The sequence below is a fragment of the Protopterus annectens genome, chromosome 9.part0, assembly GCF_019279795.1.
Source record: "Protopterus annectens isolate FY-2018-M chromosome 9.part0, PAN1.0, whole genome shotgun sequence".
NCBI lineage: Eukaryota > Metazoa > Chordata > Ceratodontiformes > Protopteridae > Protopterus > Protopterus annectens.
This window is the reverse complement of record NC_056743.1, coordinates 840602061-840621039: the sequence shown is the minus strand read 5'-3', so window position 1 is coordinate 840621039 and position 18979 is coordinate 840602061. Positions and strand designations below refer to the sequence as shown.

Sequence of the window (18979 nt, the reverse complement as noted above, 5' to 3'; positions counted from 1 at the left end):
GTAGTGGTTGTTTGTTCTGAGCACGTTTTCCAGACCATCTTGGATTGGAGGGGGCTTAGCTGCACTTTAATGAGAGGACTGTGTTGACTGGACCCTGTCTGGTAAAGGGAAGTTGGTCTAGGGCTTGGAATAAACATCCCCTTAATGGTCCTTTTGAATCTTTTAAAACATTGTTTCAAGTTTTTATCTTCTGGCATTTAGGCCCACCATTTGAGCAGCTTTGTGCTTGCTTGTTTGTACCGATCTGAACTGAGGTGGGCTACCAGCCACAACTCTGAGCTGAGATACCAGACAACTAGAGGCTTCTGAACATAAGTTGCCTGTTTTTTTTTTTTTTTTTACTTATTTATACCATTTACTGCACCTTTTAGCCTGCGCCTACTTCTGTACTGTATTTATATACTGGGTACTGTGGTGCTGCGGTAGCGTTGTCGCCTCACAGTTAGACGTTGCCCGTTCGATTCTCAGTTAAAGCGTCTACTGTGTGACGACATGCGTGAATGGGCTGCCTTCGCTAAAGGTTGTGCGTTAGGCCCGGCAAGCCAGCATGTAAAACTCTACTGCCAATCATTAGCGGACCGGAGTTCCACTAAACTACACTGTTGTACTGCAATTGTCTGCATTACTGTGTCTGTTAAATCAAATGTTATTGCTGTTTTCACTGTTTACAAAACTTTTTTTGAGATTGTCACTGTTTGTTAAGTATTTACTGGTATTTTTTACTGTCTTAAAGCTATCTGTTCTGGTGTTCTGGTTTTCCTGCCAAGCAGTGTTTAAGTAACTGATCTGTTAGCTGTTTAAAACATTCTTTAGAGCCTCCTTGCTGTTTTTCTTCTGTTTTAAAAAGTTTTAGTGTCTTACTGCCATTTTTCTGCTGTGTTAAACATTCTCTAGTGTTTCCCGCTAAAACTAGGATAGCTAGTAGCTGTAGCATAGTCCAGATACACACTTGCTGTTTCTGGGTCTGTCTGTAGTGGTTGTTTGTTCTGAGCACATTTTCCAGGCCATATTGGATTTGAAGGGGCCTATCTGCACATTCGTGAGAGGACTGTGTGATTGGACCCTGGGTCACCAACTGCCTCACAAACCGGACACACACTGTCAAAGTGGGTGACCCCACATCAACCAGCAGACACGTTACCAGTGGGGTGCCACATGGGTCGGTGCTGGGCCCCTGTTTGTTATATACTTCTCAGAAGTTCAGGTCAAAACTAAGGGGTTGTGGCTGACCAAGTTTGCAGATGACTACAAACTAAGTGCAATCACTGAATCCCCAAATTATGTCAGTATATTCCAGGAGGGTCTCATGCAGACCGACGACTGGTGTATTAGTCACGGTCTAAAACTGAATGCAAAGAAATGCATCATCATTCCCTTCGGCACAAGCAAAGTCCCTTCACTCTATCAAACTAACAAAATACCCTAAGTACCCACAAAGTAGTAAGGGACCTCGGATCACAAGTTGACTGCAGCCTTAACTTTGACCATCATGTGTCTACTGTAGTAGGAAAGACTTTCCACGTAGTACACTTGATTAGTAAAGACATCGCTTTGAGAGCAAACAGGTTATAACCCCTCTATACTAGCCACTAATCCGGCACATAACTGAGTATAATGCCCTGTTCGTAATGTACCGTACAAAGCACCTGCAGCAACTGGAGAGACCTCAGAGGCTTCTAACAAAGAAGATCAAAGGCCTCCAGCATGTGCCTTACACAGACTGACTAAAGTCCCTGTCAATATACTCTGTATCATAGAGACTTCTTAGTGATGACTTGCACCTGGCCTACAGAGCAACCAAAGACCCAAACCTAATGAACTTGCTGCATATCAGTAAATCAAACGGGACTATGGCTACAGGTTCCTGGGACGTAATCATGGCCTGCGACTTAAACAGGACATGCTGGAGGGACAGATTTATCTCCTAGCGGCAGCCGCGTCTTTGGAATAGGCTACCAATTCATGTGAAACAGAGCACTTCTATAACATTGTTCAAGGGGAAACTGGAAGAGTGGATGGGGCACCATAAATTCTTTCTGGGGATAGCGCCCACTACTTTTCTGATCATGGGCAGTCATCACTAAATGCAATCTTGGGTACTGACTAGCATTTCCATGGAACTACACTGGAATGAAATGGCTATGCTTAAAATGACCCCCGGGTTGATAGCCTAGTAATCTCCTATGATACTATAAAAGCAGCACAGTTGGGAACAGAAAGTATTTACCAAACCACCACATGTATTTTATAAGCAAGACTGTTATCTAAACTTTCTCTCGTATATTAATTTAACCAAATATCTTACATACATTATAGATGCACATTGTTATACATATTGTTTTTATTATCTGTTATTGTTTTAATTTTATATTGTCTACATTATCAAATAAAAAGTATTTAAATAAAAAAGAAAGCATATGCCAACAGGTAGTGCAAGTACAAAGGTCTGAGAGAAGACTGCTAAAGAAAACATTTGCCAAACATTATAGCGCGACCCAAACAGTACCCTAATGATGTTTAAGCTGCAGTATGCCACCCACCCCCATCCTCAGAGATCTGCAAGCAGAATCATTTGCAGGTCATTTGTAAAACAAAGCTAAAATAAACTACCAAGTCCTCACAGCCTGCTGTGGTTTCATCCCTTCACACCTCATGTTAACTTCCCACACACATTTACATACAACTATATTAGCAACAGGTACAAAAGCACCTGCAAAGTAGGTATATCTAGCCAAAAATCTGGACACCTAATTAGCATAAAAATGGAAAAAGGGGTTGAGGATGAATGGAGAGCACACAACTCTCCTCACTTCTAGTAGAAATGTCAGAAAGTACTCAAACACAAGTTTAAAAAACATAAGATGACAAAAAAATGGCATAAATGTATAGGCATATTATCAAAGACACAGAGTAAGATCTGTAGACTTGAATGACATTGCAAAAAGTTAACTCACAAAATCATTTATTTTTCCTTCTGAAAAAGAGAGGAAACATGTAAGTCCTCTTTCTTTGCAGTATTGGTGCTACTAGTATGCTGGTCATGTAGTGTGGTTTCCTATGCACTAAATAACTACAAACATCTTGTCCAATTCAGAAAATTGTGTGAAGGAGTGAATCAAGCCTGAAAATAAGGACATACCTCCAAAAACAGGTACATCATGGGATGGGGAAAATCAGGCCTGAAAATAGGAACCTTCCTCGAAAATAGGTACAGTTGTTATGTCTGCACATATAGAACTGTAAACCGTTTTGCACTTAATGACTTCTATTAACCCACCACCTACTCCACTACCTTCAAGTTTACTTTAACCTAACTCTGCTTTGGGGGGGGGGGGGGGATATTCTGTTGTCCTAGTTTTTCATTTTCCATATTTAGGATAACGCTATACCAATAAATACTTTTTCTAATATGGGATACTTAAACAGGTAGGACTACAAAAATCTTTTGAGTTCCTCCTGCATCCCCCAACATGGGAGCACATCCCTAACCTCAAGTATATTGCTTCCAAGGTCACACCACCTTAGAAAAAAAGTGTAAAATTGGTTCCCCAAGGTGGAGCAATCTTGGAAGTAATGCACTTACAGAAAAGAGTGTGGAACTGGAGCCCTTCGCATCACATGGTCCATGAACACAGTCCCTCTTAAAACCATCTTCAAACATGCTAAGCTCTTGCAAATTTCAAACTGGGCGAAAAAACACTGGGGATGGGAAAATGAGCTGTAGGAAGATCATCACCGGAATTCTGATAACCCTTTTTTTTTTTCAAAAAATGTTGCCTTTTGTCAATCTGTTATGAAAGCACAGTTAAAAATATTTGTAAGAAGTCTCTAAATAATGTCACACACAAAAAAAACACATTTAATAAAATATTTACCACTGCAGGTGAAGTCTTTCAACAGTCTCTGGTCCCTGATTGCAAACAGCGCAATGAAACCGATAAAACCTAAAAGCAAACATACAGATGACCACATTCAAAACAGGAAGAAACACTACACTTTAGTCACTTCTAGTCTAAGTCTATAAACTATTACACGCAGCAGCACATGCAATAATTTAATACAGTGGAACGGCTCTATAACACGAAGAGCTTATTTTTTGTTAACAGCTGTTCTCAGTGCATGTTTCTCATGGTCTCTAGCTCTTTGCCTCTCACCCACTTCACTCTGACCTCAAAGAAATATTCTATATGTCTTGTGATAAATATTCCTTGCATGGTCCTCTTCCCTTTTGTGGGTCATCTAAGGCAGTTTATGATTATCTAAATTCTTAATTTACTATGTATATAATTCCTAGTTTATGTCATCCGTGCACAGCAGAGGATGGCTTTGATTCATCAGTAATTCAGTCATGGGCCCAGCATGCTTCCTCTGCACTACTACACTACCTGTCTTAATGATATTAAAATTATTCTGTTGGTTCTTACATATTTGCACTTGTTCTATGAGTGGATTTTAATCCCCTTTCTCCATAAATTCCCTGAAAATGGACAAGGGGACCAGCAGCAACAAAATTCACTTACCTCACATGGGCTAGCTTAAACATAATTCATCATCAAGCGTAAGCATCAATTAGAATGGCATGTGTTCCAAGGTAGTTCTAGTCAGTGAGCTCTCAGAGTATACTGCAGGCTGAAAGAGTTTTCCAGGTGCAGCTAAACTTCCCCTTACAGAGCACAGCATAGCACGCTTTGATGTCAACATGTTTAGACTATATTTTCAAAATACTACAACATCTGAGAGAGACTTTAGTGCTGTAAGCCTACTGGTGTCATCATCCTGGTTTCCACATACAAGACACCAGAGCAATGGCTCCTCATCATTCCACCAAAACATCAAGACACAGGAGTTGGTCACTGGGTATCTAATCTTTCTGCTTCCCTCTCCAATCAATCTTCCATTGCTCAGGCCACTAATCAACCCCAGAAGGACCTTTGGCTGATGAAAACAGATATCAAATACTCTAAATACTAAAAATTATAAGGCTTTCTCAAAGGAATCCATGTGTTAAAGAAAATCTTGCTATGTGCTCTCAGACACATGTAGCATTTTCCAGAAAAGAAGGTCACCTAAAGCCCCTCACCAAATTATTTTAAGTTCCCACCAATTTCTCACACAGTCCTTGCTTATACTCAGGCTTCTGGTCAATAACTTTTGTCAGTGAGGACCCTAACTTTTGCTCTCCTTACCAGGTGATCCTAGGTATAACCTTATGCAAGGGTGGATTCCTGTACTAAAAGTCAGGCAGTGAGAGCACTAGTGAAGTGGTACAATGGTTGGATGTTTTCATCTGAACATGAAGGTGTCATTCATACATCCTTCCATATGCAACATTCAAGGCATCAATCATACCTCTTAATCTTACTTCCAAATCACAGACTCATGCTTTCACCCCTTGCCAACCTCACCAAGACTGACAAAGTGAGCATCTCAGATTCCTGCTAGAGCTGGCTTGCGTGTCTGTGTTGGGGGGGCGGGGGTGATGAGTTTATGTCTGCTCAACTTTCTCTGGGGGAGAGGCATGTGCTCATGAGACACTTGTCTACAAAGAAGGGAGGGTCAATAAATTATGTCATGTGAAGGTGTGCCACACATCAAAAAGGCCGGTGTCAGCTACTTAGGATTAAAATAAGAATGTGTGTGGAGTTGGGGCTTAAAGAAGTTACACACCAATGCACCTCATAATAATGGTAATACTCTTGGTACACTCACTCCTTATCCCTAGGGAACAAATAAGCCAGAAAAGACTGTTGCCCAGAGGGAAAAAAAAATAGGTAAACAGAGGGGCTGACAGTGTGGGAGGGGTAAGCCTAATGGTGAGAATTACTGGAGACAGAAAAAAAGAGAAGAGAAAATGACCATCCATTATTTCCTCATATCTTGCTGGTTAACCCAACTAACAACCCAGGCTAACATCCAAACTTGGAACAGTGGATCAGATAGCCACCATGTCTTTGCAGCAGTGGAGCAAGTTCCTCCCTGCATTAATTTCATTATTCCTTTAGTCTACTGTCCATGTCTCAGGCTGCACAGTAACACATTTTCTAACCCACTTCACCAAAAGAGTCTATTAACTTAGAAATACAACAGAAGAAAATGTTATTCTCCCCATTTCTTGGACTCGTCGATCTCTATAACAAGACTTATAGCACCACTGATGGTGACAGCAATCTCCTGTTCAACTAGAGTTCTTATTCAGCCATTACACTCTACAATACAAGACAAAACAATGACAATTAATGTTAAATACTTTCAATGTGGGCAAGTAATTCATCAAGTCCTGGCAGAGGGCAGGGCTTGGAATGATAGGCTGTGGAATGGGATGGGAATGCTGAAGAGGCATGCTTGTTCTTGTCCTGGGGAAGAAACATCTTCAGGTAACCACACCTTATTATTCATCCAGTCTACATGTGTAGTACTGACATGCTGGGGAGAAGGCATACGGGAAAGCCTCACTGCAAACTGCAGTAAAACAGCTCATCACCTGGCCCCATCTCACCTGAAGATGCATAGCACAACAACTTTCAGAAACCTTAATAATGCATTCAGAAGCTTTCTTGCAAGCCGGACTCTCCTGGAAGGGAGACCCTTCCCCAGTCTGGGATGCTCAATTTATGATGGGTGTCTCCCAGGATGGGACTATCAAGGAACTGGCACAGATAAGCCTGACAGCAGCAACAGTGGAGAAAAATAAATAAATAAAAAGAGAGAGAGAGAAAAACAAAGTTCCATTTGATTAATTCATGTCTGACACAATGCAAGAGGTGATCTGATCCCCTAAATGATTTAGCTCCTCCAAACATGCAGAAAACAAACTTCAGACTCTAAGTATATCATTTCTACCCTCAATAATAGAGATACTCACCTGTCTCCATACAGCAGCGGTTTGGACAGACACTGGGTACATGACTCGTGAAACCACTGTTCACAGCAGCAGCACTGCAGCATCTTGAGGAACCATCTGAAGATCAAAATGAAGATGCAGCATTAAAGTTTGTGCAATGGGATGAGCACTGTATGAACTGTTCAGCAAGCAGCTGTATAAATCACACTACCTAAACTACACAAGGAAAGTGGAAAATATTTAAAACTCCACAGGGACACAAGAAGCACCATTTGTAGAAAATACAACAAACTTAAGACTCATGCACAAAAACTGATAAAGCCACTGAACTATTCTATGGGTTTTACATTACATTCTTCTATGACAAGAAGGCTGTGAACAGGGACTTCCAATATGACTGCACACTGAATAGCAGCTTAATGTCCGCTCTCCCAGTGTGAAAACAGAAACTCAGAAAACAGAGCCAATGAACTTGTCTTTTTGGATAAATTTCAGCAACTGGCTAGAAAACTGCACTACTTGCATGCCAGCAAAAAAGAAATTCACAGAATTTGAAAGAAAATTACAAAAGGTAAGGAGCAAACACTGACTGGGAAAAATTCTGTAGCTGTTCGACAAAAAGCAGTGCAAGTTCCAGCTTTGGTGCAAGGCATGACTTCTAGTAATCTAGCGGAAAAAAATAAGTCAAATGTACTCACAACTGATTAAAATAAATGAAACACTGAAGAAGTATATCAACTCAAATAAAATCTGGAAAAAAATGTAAGAAGCTTTAAACAGAAATTCAGATGAGGTGATAAAACTGCAAAACTGAGAGGTCAAAATGAAGAAAAGGCTGGCTGAATTATGAGACTGCTCAAGAAGAGGCATTTCAAAAAATAACAGAATTAGAGAACAGAACACTTAGGGAAAACCTGAGATTTTCAGCTGTACCAGAGAAACTGGAAGGAACAGACTGTATTAATTTTATGAAAGCACAAATAAGCAACTGAACTGGTATTCCACAGCAGGAGCTGTTAATTGAATAGGCATACTGTGTGTATGCTCCAAACCTTGACATGAGAAAGCAGCCTAGACCTTTAATAGTAAAGATGCAATCCTGCCAGCAGAAAACGCTGACCCTGACAAAACTGCGGCAGAAGGACAAAATACTAAAAGTGGGACACATTAGTGTCTGTAGAAAATGATTACTTACTGCACACCAGGCAGGAGACGGGTAAATTTATTCCAGTAATAAGGGAATGTCACGGCATGAGATTCAAGCTGCTGTATCCAGCTACTTTCAGAATATTCTTTCTAGAGGGTCAAAATAATTTTTTGATGCAGAACTTGCTAAGTAGGAAATACACAAGCTTGTATAACAAAAAGTGGGCTATCAAACAGAAGGAAATTCTGCTTCTTGTTCTTCTGGTAATAAAGCCCATAGAGTGACTGTGCCAGTAAAACCTAAAACCTTTTCCATGTTTCAAATGAAAACACGTGAGACACAGAAAAAAAGCACAAGAATTGATGAAGAACTAGGAGTACATTGGAAATTAAGCAGATACTGGATTTCCTAGATGCATATTAACAGGAAGAAAACCAGCAACTCAGAAATTGACAAATAAATGTGGGATTACATTAATTATATTTGTGAAACATGACAGAAGTAAAACCTGGAAATATCCGACTTCTTTGACTTTGTTACAATTGTAAGGAACTCCAAAGCTATGCCCTACTTCATGCCACTAATGTTTGAAAAACATTTAGGGGGAAAAGAAAGAAAGAGTTCCCTGTAGGTAACACAAAATGTTCTAAACAGTAGTATTTTTAATAATGCGTGACAATCTGCATGTTATAAAGTAAAGCTTTCTCAGTTATTTCCGAGTGTAATAGGGATACTTATGTAAACAGGCTCCCTGTTTTTTTTCCCTTCTTTCTTTCTCCTTGTTCTGTTTTAAGATATGTAGGGACTGCAATGTAAAAAGAGAAGAAAAATCTGGACAAAAGAGCATGATAGACTGATATGCTTTTTCTTGCTACTGCATAGGAGAATGCCTGGATTAAATGCCCTTATCTTGATCTAGTAACACATTTTAAGGGAAAGCAAATAAAAAAGAACACTGAATATAATAAACATTTTTCCTCTACCAATAAATGAGACAAAGGTATGGCAGAAGGACAAAGTACTAAAAGTGCGGAATAGACGAGCGTTTGTGGAAAATGACTACTCACTGTACACCAGACACAATACTAGTAAAGCAGAGGCAACTGTGTATCTGGTTCTCCTGAATCTATGGAGACAATCTGATAAGGGGCGATAAAATCAGAATATTTCTATCAATGGTTAGGAGATAATGTTTTTTGAAAGTATTCAAGTGTTCTTCCAGTATAGGAGAGGAATAAATATAAGACAAAAACAGACAGCATTTAGTAGAAATAAAAGCACAGGCTGTACCATGTGTCCTAGCATAGATAATCTTCCATATAACTTAATCCAAGACTATGGCTATGGCCATCAATCTGGACAATTGTTCCTATTAGGAGGGTTAAACTTCAATATTTGAAGATGTACACAGTTGCGTTTGTTAGTATTAAGTTAGTAGGTTTTAGGGATGTTCTGGGGGGGGGGGGGTTATTTGAGGGTTTTCACCAAAAAAAGTTGTGTAAGATGTGACATGGTTTCAAATGGCTATGACGAGAAACAACTGTATAAAAGATCAACTTGCCAAACATTAGCATATGCATGTAACACAAAAGCTGAAACTAGACATTAAAAAAAGCTGTTACACATAACTGGAGGGAATAAGAACTTCTTAACACAATGACAACACTTTCTATATTATCTTTAAATGTGAACAGTCTCACAGATATATACAAAAAGAAAGAGTAGTGAACTATATTAAAAAATGCAAAGTGCAAATACCTGTGCTACAGGGGACATTTGTAAAGAACTGAGCATAAGAGGGGAACATCCACGTGTCTCACAATGGAGTCACCCATGACCAAGACATTAGGTTTTGTAGTATTACGCCTTATGGGTTTATTTGTTGAGACATTGGTGTGTGATATTTTGTGTTGTGGCTGTTTATTGCATTGTTACATGTGTAAGTGGTTTCCGTTTGGGAGGTCTCTGATCTTTTTGTAAGTTACAAGTGAGTACCTCTGCATTTTTTAAACAAGAAACATCTTTATTAAATTAGTCCTTATGACACAGGTAATCATACATTTAGTGCATTCACTCCTCCCTTCTGAACCCTGATGCTGACTGGTTCACCCCTCAATCTTTAGATTAACTATTATCTTAAAGGCTTTCTTTTGAAGGTTTACTGAAGTGGCATGCACACTTGCAAGGGCCAGCCCTACTTCATACATAAAATCTCTGCTATGCAAACTAAAGCCATGCTCCCCCTCAACTGACAATCTACCACCTCTCTTCCTAAAGCCTGTTGCTAGCTCAACTGCCTACCCAGTCTTGATTCTGATCAAATGATCTATCCAAGAAAACAGTGTTGCCGTCATCTGGAAACAATTTTTCACTATACCGATCCACAAAGGAGGTCACTCCACTGACCTCACAAACTACTGACCCATACTTATTCTATCCCCCCACTTTAAAATACTTGATACATGTATACATAACCAACTCCTAGATTACCTCCTTCAGGAAAAGCTACTCAATCCGACCCAACACAGATTCCGCCCTAACCACAGCACTAATTTCCTTCACTCACACTATCGCCCAAGCCAGAGACAATAACAAACTAGTTTCCTGTCTATTCTTAGACCTCTCCAAAGCCTCTGACACTGTATCCCACCAAAAGCTCCTCACTAAGCTCTCTGAACTTAGCCTGTCTAGGCAAAGTCTTAAATGGTTTGCTAGCTACCTTGCCAACAGACAGCAATCTGTCAAGTGGCTTGTCCTCCTTCTCAGCCTTCCTATCAGTCAAAACAGGGGGTTCTCAAGGGTCTATTCTCGGACCACTGCTGTTCAAAATCTTCATAAACTGTCTTCACACTTCCTGCACTCACTCCTCTCTCTTATAATATGCACAGATGATTCCACCATCATCACCACTTCTGATAATCTCTCTCACCTCCACACTCTTACCCAAAACTCTTTCATCTCTGTTGAATTTGGTTACCTAATAACCAACTTTTCCTCACCCCCCCAAAACAAACTTATCTTCTTCCTCCCAAAATCTCTTTCCCATCACAAATCTTCAATTATTATCATATCTCTCAGTAACACCACAATTAAAGTTGATACACACACTAAGCTATTGGGCAGCATCATCGACGGCCAACTTAAACTTGACTTTCATGTCCAAAATTGTACAAAAAAAGACTCATCACAAACTGGGCTTTCTCCATCTTAACAAAAAATATCTCACCATGCACTGAAGACTCTCCCTTGCCCAAGCCTACCTTCTCCCCAGTCTATTTTATGCCTCTCCACTACTAACAAACCTACGATCCTCTCTTAAGGCTAAACTTGAACTAACTTATAATAAAATCGCTAGGTTTGTTGCCACACAACCATACAAATCACACCATTACCTCTCTCTGAAATCCCTTAGCTGGCTAGAATTCCCCACCCTGCTCTTTCTTTCTCAACTGCTACTCAAACATTTCATCCTCTACAAACCTACCTTATGCCCTGCCATTTCTTCCCTTTTCTCCACATACACCCCCAGTCACTCACGTCAGAGCTCAGAACACTCTCTCCCTGAAATCTCTAAGCCTAGAAGAACAATTGACCAACAAAATATAGCTAACTCTGTTGCCTCAGCCTGGTACAAAATCTCCTGAGCATTTGAACTATACACAATATTCACAACTTCAAAAAAGTTTTAAAAGACCATTTACTGAACCTCTGATCATGCTCCTGCCTATGTCCAACCTAACTCTCTGAATCTCTTAATTCACCTGTCCATCTCTTTCTACAAACCTTCTACCACCCCTACTCCTTTACTTTCATAAATTCCTTTACAACACTCGCCCTTTTTCTCTCCCTGCTCACTACCTTCACCCTCTCTACTTGAAACATAACTTCACACTTAAGAACATATTAAAGTTGATCTGTATATAATGGATCTTGAGACATATACATAACTGTACTCACTACACTGCCTATGCGATTATGTACTTATGTATTTCACTTCTGATTGTACTGATTTCCACAGCCACAGTTGTATCTGAAATTGCTTCTGCAACTACAATTTCTGATTTTTACTGTATGGAGCTTTTCTCCCCAGGCCTTCGCTGAAAAAGGGCTCAAGCTCAGTCAGACAAACCAGGCTAACAAATGTCAAAATAAAATAAATCAATACATTTATATAAATGAAAACAAACCATATTGACACAATCCCAATTGCAAGCATTTTACATCACATACCATACTGACATAATTCTAGTTCCTAACATTACATCACTTGTAATCTACCCAATCATTGTCAATGAAACATTACATACCTCATTCAAGTCCTGCCTTCTTTCAAACTTCATTCATCCTCTGTATGTATTGCTCCCACAATACTCTTTTTCCTATGTAATTTGATGCTACCCTTTTCTAAAGATCCCAATTCCAGTTGTTTTACCTCTGTTACTATAGTCACTGCTTCTAGCACAGTTGGATTACAAGTTGATTTTCATTTTTTACTGATTGCTTTTTTGGCAGCCAACATAATTAGTCTCAGCAAGGTCTTGCTATGGTGAGGCAATTCCGATACTGTATCATTGCTCAGAAAAATAATTTCCTTAGTTACATCAAGTCGCTCACCCAGCATCTCTGATATAGTAGTCTGCAGAGAATCTTTAAAGTCTGTTAACTCATTACACCCCCAGAAGATATGTTCCCAATTACCTCTTTCTTCCACATCACACCTCCAACATTTGCTGTCTACCTGAGGAAAATTCTCTGGAGTCTACTTGGGACATAAAAATATCTCAAAGATTTCCAAGCAAAAATCTTAAATCTTCTAGATGTTGTTGCATATTTGGGAGACATATATATATATATATATATATATATATATATATATATCCTCCCACTGTTTCTTTGTAAATTGCTTCTCCAATCTCTCCTCTCAATCCTTTCTAACCTCCTCTGATTGATTTTTATAGTTATCATGCAATATTTTATATCATCTACTAATTATTCCTTTTTAACAACAACATCTGTTCTAGATTCTACTGAAAACTCTACCAGTGCTGGGCTTTCATTTAGGGCCCCATATTTCATTCTCTTTACCTATACTACGTTATCAATCCTTGATATAGAAGGCAATCTCTAACCTGCAGTCCAATTAGATTCTTGGCCTCTTCCTATTCTATTACCGTTCCCTCTCTAGTTATTTGCTCCCAATACCTTGGGCATTTTACCAGTTTTCTCCAATACATCCAGCCCCCTTTTGCCTATAGTTTGTATCCCTAATTGCAGTCATCCCTATTGGCAGAATCTCCTTTCTCCATTCCCATGTTGGCTTAGCTCTTAGAATACTTTCTGCTACTTTATGAATATAATATTCTGTATGATTATTATTATCCTCCTTAAAGGTCTGCATCCAAAACCCCAGTCTGTCCTGGTTTCTTGAGTTCTCCCGTTTCATCACTATCCCTTTCTACTTTGAATTACAGTTTTCTGCTTGTGCTATGTATGGAAGCCTGTTTTGCTCTGAAATACCTTGTCAAATTGGGTAATACCAATCTGCCTTGTTCCACTGTATCCCACTTGACTCTTGCCATCTTCCCCTCCCAGATAAAATTTTTTTAGCTCTTTTTTAATTGCTATCCACAACTTCTCCAATGGTTGATAAAACTAGTTCCCTATTATGTGATCGAAACCTTAGGTTATCGAACAGCTAAAGTTTGATCAAGAAATGTCGAAGTCTGAAAATTGCAAACGGCCGTTTCCACACAGGGAAATCAGTCGTTTGGCCGTTATGCGGATTTTGTTCTTTCTCCGCTGTAGAGCGTTCTTGGAGTTGGTATATTTACTTAGGAGGGGTGTGGGGAGCAAAGCCCCCAGTTTATTTCTGTTTATAACTTTTTTTTGGCCAATGGCATTGTTTCACTGTGTGGAAATGGCCGTTTTCGATCTTAAGGGTTCAATGTTTCATGATTGACCTTTAGGTGTTTATACACCGGATAAAAGTATGCCTGACCTGCGTAGAGGCTAAAACAATTTAACTACTTGTATCTTACTAGCCATATAACACAGCTTCCATTTTCTCAGTTTTTGTATTATCTTTTGTTTAGTCTCTTCCCACATATCCTTAGCTGCCACACCGGAATCATTTTAATCTATACTCCTAAACACTTCATTTTGTCATGTCCCCATAAATATGGACATTGCTGAACAGTTCACATGTGGGTACATAATTTACCGCTATTGTCTTTGTTTTAGCTTCATTAATTTCATATCATGAAAAGATTTGAAACTTTCTCAATATGTTCCACAACACTATAATGTCCTTTTCTGATTTTGTCTGATATAAAATAATATCATCTGCAAATAGAACCAGCTTTTCTTGACCACCATACCAAATATATCCTTGAATTTCGAAGGCCTTTATTTCCTTTGCCAATGGTTTTAAATATAATACAAATAACAAACAGGAAAAAGGACACCCCTGCCTGGTTCCTCTGCTCAAGCAGAAATTATCTGAGAGGACCCCACCCACTTTAATTTTCACCTCCAATCCCTTACATATCCTCGTAATCAACCTTATAATTTTATCAGTAATGCAAATGTTTTCATTGCGCTGTCCACAAAGTCCCGGCTTACTCTGTCAAATGCTTTCTCTGCATCAAGACCCAACAGCAACAGTGGTATTTTCTTTCATTCAGCTTCCCTCTGGATCATCAGTGTTCTGTTAATGTTGTCAAATGTTTGCTTTCCCCCCACAAAACCACAATGATCCATATCCATCAAATTTGGCATCACTTCTGCTATTGTATTAGCCATTATAGACATAAACACTTTAGAATCATGGTTTAGTATCGAAATGGGCCTGTATGAAACTGGATCTGATGGATCTTCTTTAGGTATTACAGCCAAAACTGCTTTCTTCCAGAATGTTGGTATTTTTCCTCCTCTTAAAATACTGTTAAACAAAACCTTCCAGATGTTTATCAGTTTCTTCCCTCCTAGCTTCCAAACTTCCACAGGAATACCACCTATTCCTGGTGACTTTCCTGAGGATTTGTTATAAAGCACAATTTTTATCTCATCTCCTCTTATACCAACTGTTAGTAACTGAGCCTCACCTATCTCTAAAGCTTGGCATATTTAATCCTTCCATAAACATTTCCATTTGTACCCTTTCTTTATTTCCACATTTCACGGCTTTATACAGACTTTCATAGAATTTCTGAATAGTTCTAATACCACTACATGATCTCGTTACCATCCTTGTTGCAGGTTCTCTAAGCTTGGTGACAGCCCTTTCTACTTCCTGTTCCCGAGTCATCGTGTTAAAAGCTTTTGTGCTCTAGAGTTATTATCAAAAACAGTTGCTTAACAACAATCTTTCTACTTCCATGCATATTCTCGAGGTAATCCCTTATTTTCTGTTTAGCATTCTGCAGTTGCTCCTCTTCTTCCTCTGTGAGATTCCCCATAGTCTGTAATACTTTAACATTTGTAAGTCCCTCTAAATAATTCTTGTTACTTATTAACCATAGCTCCCTTTCTTTTATTTCCACCCTACTTTTAAACTCCACTTTAATTTTATCCACTACCTGGCTATATTTTCAGAAAAAAATCTATCTTCTCTAATAGCTCCTGAATAATTTCCACTACCCATTCCTAAAATTCTTCTTTTTAACAGAGAGGTGGGAACATGCCAGTGTCTCATTTTTTTTCACTACCCTGTGTTTTAGTTTTAGTTATTATTGGAGCATGATCTAAAATAGTTACTGGGCATGTATCAAGACCTTCAGTTAAATGCACTTGTTCCTGTGAAATGGAACGTCTGTCTAGCCTATTCCAGTTTTAGTACCTTGAGGAATAAAAAGAAGTTATATACTTACCATAATGTTCCATCTGTGTTGTTGATCTTTCTTCTTCCTCAGCTGCTACCTGTACTCTAAGCAAGGAAATCTAAAGGATCAAGCTTATGTTGCTGAGCCCAAAGGGCAAACATTTTCCTTTTAATGGAATACGTTTTTCTTGTAGAGGGTTTGTGGGCAGATAAAAGTATATGTCGGACAGGAGATGACAGCATAAGCTGTCTTGCTACTAAGGGTACTGGAGAAGCAAGCAGTCAGCTTGAGGTTTGGTATATCTGGGGGTGACATACCCATTGGGTAAGACAGGAGGTCCGAGTCGGATCTAGGTTCCATGGGGGTTGAAGTAGGTAAGGCCACAGGAAGGGGAACCAAACCTGTTGTGGCCAATCAGGGGGCAATGAGGATTTCTGTGCTCTTCAACCTGGCAGCTTTCTGCAGAAATTTGGGAATCAATGGGGTTGGTGGGAAGGTGTAATGGAGACTGGGGGACCAATCGTGAAGTAGAGCATCCCTTGGTGACTGCCCCTGTGGGGGAATCAGGGCAAAGTAGTTGCTGCACTTGTTCAGGGAACAGGCAAAAAGACTGCAACATGGCTGGCCACAGTGATGGGAAATCGCATCTACCACTTTCTCGTTGAGGGACCACTCAAGTGGAAGAAGAAGAATGCACATGCTCAGTTTGTCCAGAATTACTTTGCATTTCCCCGGAATGTGCATCACTAAAAGAAAGTGGTCAGAAGAGATTGCCCACTGCTAGACTCCGAGAGTTTCTTCGATAAAATGGATACGATTTGGTATCCCCTTGTTTGCTGATGTACCAAACGACTGACATGTTGTCTGTTTGAAATGCAATTGTCCTGGAGTGAAGAACATCTTGAAATTCTCGCAACACGAAGAGCACTGCTCTCATCTCCAGAACATTTATGTGCAAACTGGCATCTTCTGAACTCCTAATATGGAATTCACATCCTCCATGCCAAATATTTTCATAAATTTCTTCAAAAGTCTACTCTCCTTTGTTATATTTTCCATTATGGACCCCTCATACACATCTTCACTGCTGCAAATTCCAGTCCCCACCCATAAGTAATATTCCTTGCTGAAAGCTGATTATTTCTCCCAAAATTTTCTTGGGCTCCATCATAGCAGTTTTAGGTAGAATATAAATACACGCCAGTGTAATTCTCCTCCTCCCTTGCCAGTAGCCCCCGGTACTACAAATCTACCATTATCTTTTTTATCCTCTTCTATCACTATTGGAGCTGCTCTTGCAATTAATATAAATACTCATCTTTTCTTCTGTCCAAGGACCATCCTGAAAACCTTTTTTTTTTTTTTTTTTTTTATCAAATTCACATTTGGTTCTTTCCAAGTGTGTCTCCTGTAGCATAGCTATTTGCACTCTACATTTTTAATATAAATCACTACTCTCTTTTTGTATTTATCTGTGAGACCATTAACATTTAAAAACATTACAGAAAGCATCGCTGTATTAAAAAGTTATTATTCCCACCTTTTATGTATAACAGCTTTTTTGCTAAATGCCTAGTTCCAGCTTTTCTGTTACATGCATACACTGTCTGGGAGGTTGAACTTTTATACATTTGTTTCTTGCGATATCCATTTAAGCCTATGTCATATCTTCAAAACTTTTTGTTTATTGAAAGCCATTAAAAAAAAAACACCAATACCCCCTGAATCCTATTAACTTAAGATTAACACAGAAATCTATGTACGCCTTCAATTATTGAAGTTTTACCCTCCTAATAGAAATAAATGTCTCAAACTGACAGCCACACTCACAAACTAGAGTTAACCTAAAAGAAACGTTATCCATGTTAAGACACATGGTTCAGACTATGCTTCTATTAAGTGCTGTCTGGTTTTGTCTTATCTTTGTAGTTCTCCCAGCTGGGAAAATACCTGAATGCTTTCAGAGAATATCTACTAGTCACGTTTTCTTCTAGCCAAGTTCTCTTTATCAGATTGTAGTCAATTTCTCTTTATCAGATTGTCTGCATGGAGACATGAAGACCAGATACAGAATTGCTACTAAGCAAACATTTATTTCATAGAAAAAAGGCTTATAATATTCAATGCTCTTTTTCATTTACTTGCTTTCTCTTAAAATCTGTTACTAAATCAAGACAGGGGTCCCAATCCAGTCACCTCCATGAAAGAATGTGAAAAAGCACATTAATTTTTCTTTTGTCATGCTTTTTTTAGCCAGACTTTTCTTCTTTTTTTTTTTTTTTTTTTACATTGCAGTGCCTACATTTTTTAAAATGAAGGAGAAAGAAAGAAGGGAGAAAGAAAAAAAAAGAGAGAAAAATACAGGAGCACCTGTTTACAACAGTATCCACATTATACTTAAAAATTAACAGAGAAATCTTTACTTTACAACATGCAAAGAAAATCGTGCACTATAAAAATAGTACTATTAAGAAAAAATTTTGTTACAGTTAACTCTCTCCCTGCTATTCCTCTCCCCTACGTATTTTTCCGAACATTAATTATATGAAGTAATGCATTAATTTGGAGTCCCACACAAGTCCAACAACATCCAAAAAAGTGCAATATTTGGAGATTTCCTGTTCTATCATAATTCAAAAATATAATTACTGCTTTATAATCCCACATTTGTCGATTTCCACGTTACTGGTTTCATATCTGTTCATCTCCATCTCCCAAATCCTGTCTCTGCTTCATTTCCAATGCAATCTAGATCCTTCTAGTCAACTCTGGTGCTCCCTTCCTTCTCTCCAGCATTTTTAGTTGAAACACTGGAAAGGATTTCACTGGCACAGTCTCTCTCTGGTCTTTATTAACAGAAAGACAAGAAGCAGAAAAAAGAAGTTATGTCTTACCATAACATTCCATCTGTATTGTTGATCCTCGTTCAGTCATTACGCATGGGTATCAGTTCGACCTCAGAACTGAGTCGGCCATTTTCCAAGCTCGCATCAGCTACAAACTCTCAAGCTAAACTCTTACCCATAATCCCCCTCTCCGTTACCTCAGATTGAGTTTGCAAGTCAAAAGAAGTAGAGGCTACCTCTGGTCAAATGACCTAAGAGAACCGGATGGTGAGATCCACTAGAAGCCACAGGAGGGGGAAGGAGGGAGGGTCGTAATGACTGAACG

At 39.1% G+C, this 18979-nt stretch overlaps 1 protein-coding gene across 1 annotated transcript in view; it reads right to left on the bottom strand.

Moving 5' to 3' along the window:
- Nucleotides 1–18979, bottom strand: part of PHF1 (PHD finger protein 1) — a 2051426-nt gene that overhangs the window by 990551 nt on the left and 1041896 nt on the right. The window contains exons 7-8 of the mRNA XM_044083522.1: nucleotides 6863–6958; nucleotides 3876–3944 (exon numbers count right to left, since the gene is read on the bottom strand). Of these exons, the coding sequence (XP_043939457.1) occupies nucleotides 3876–3944; nucleotides 6863–6958 (165 nt within the window). The remainder of the gene's footprint in view (nucleotides 1–3875; nucleotides 3945–6862; nucleotides 6959–18979) is intronic.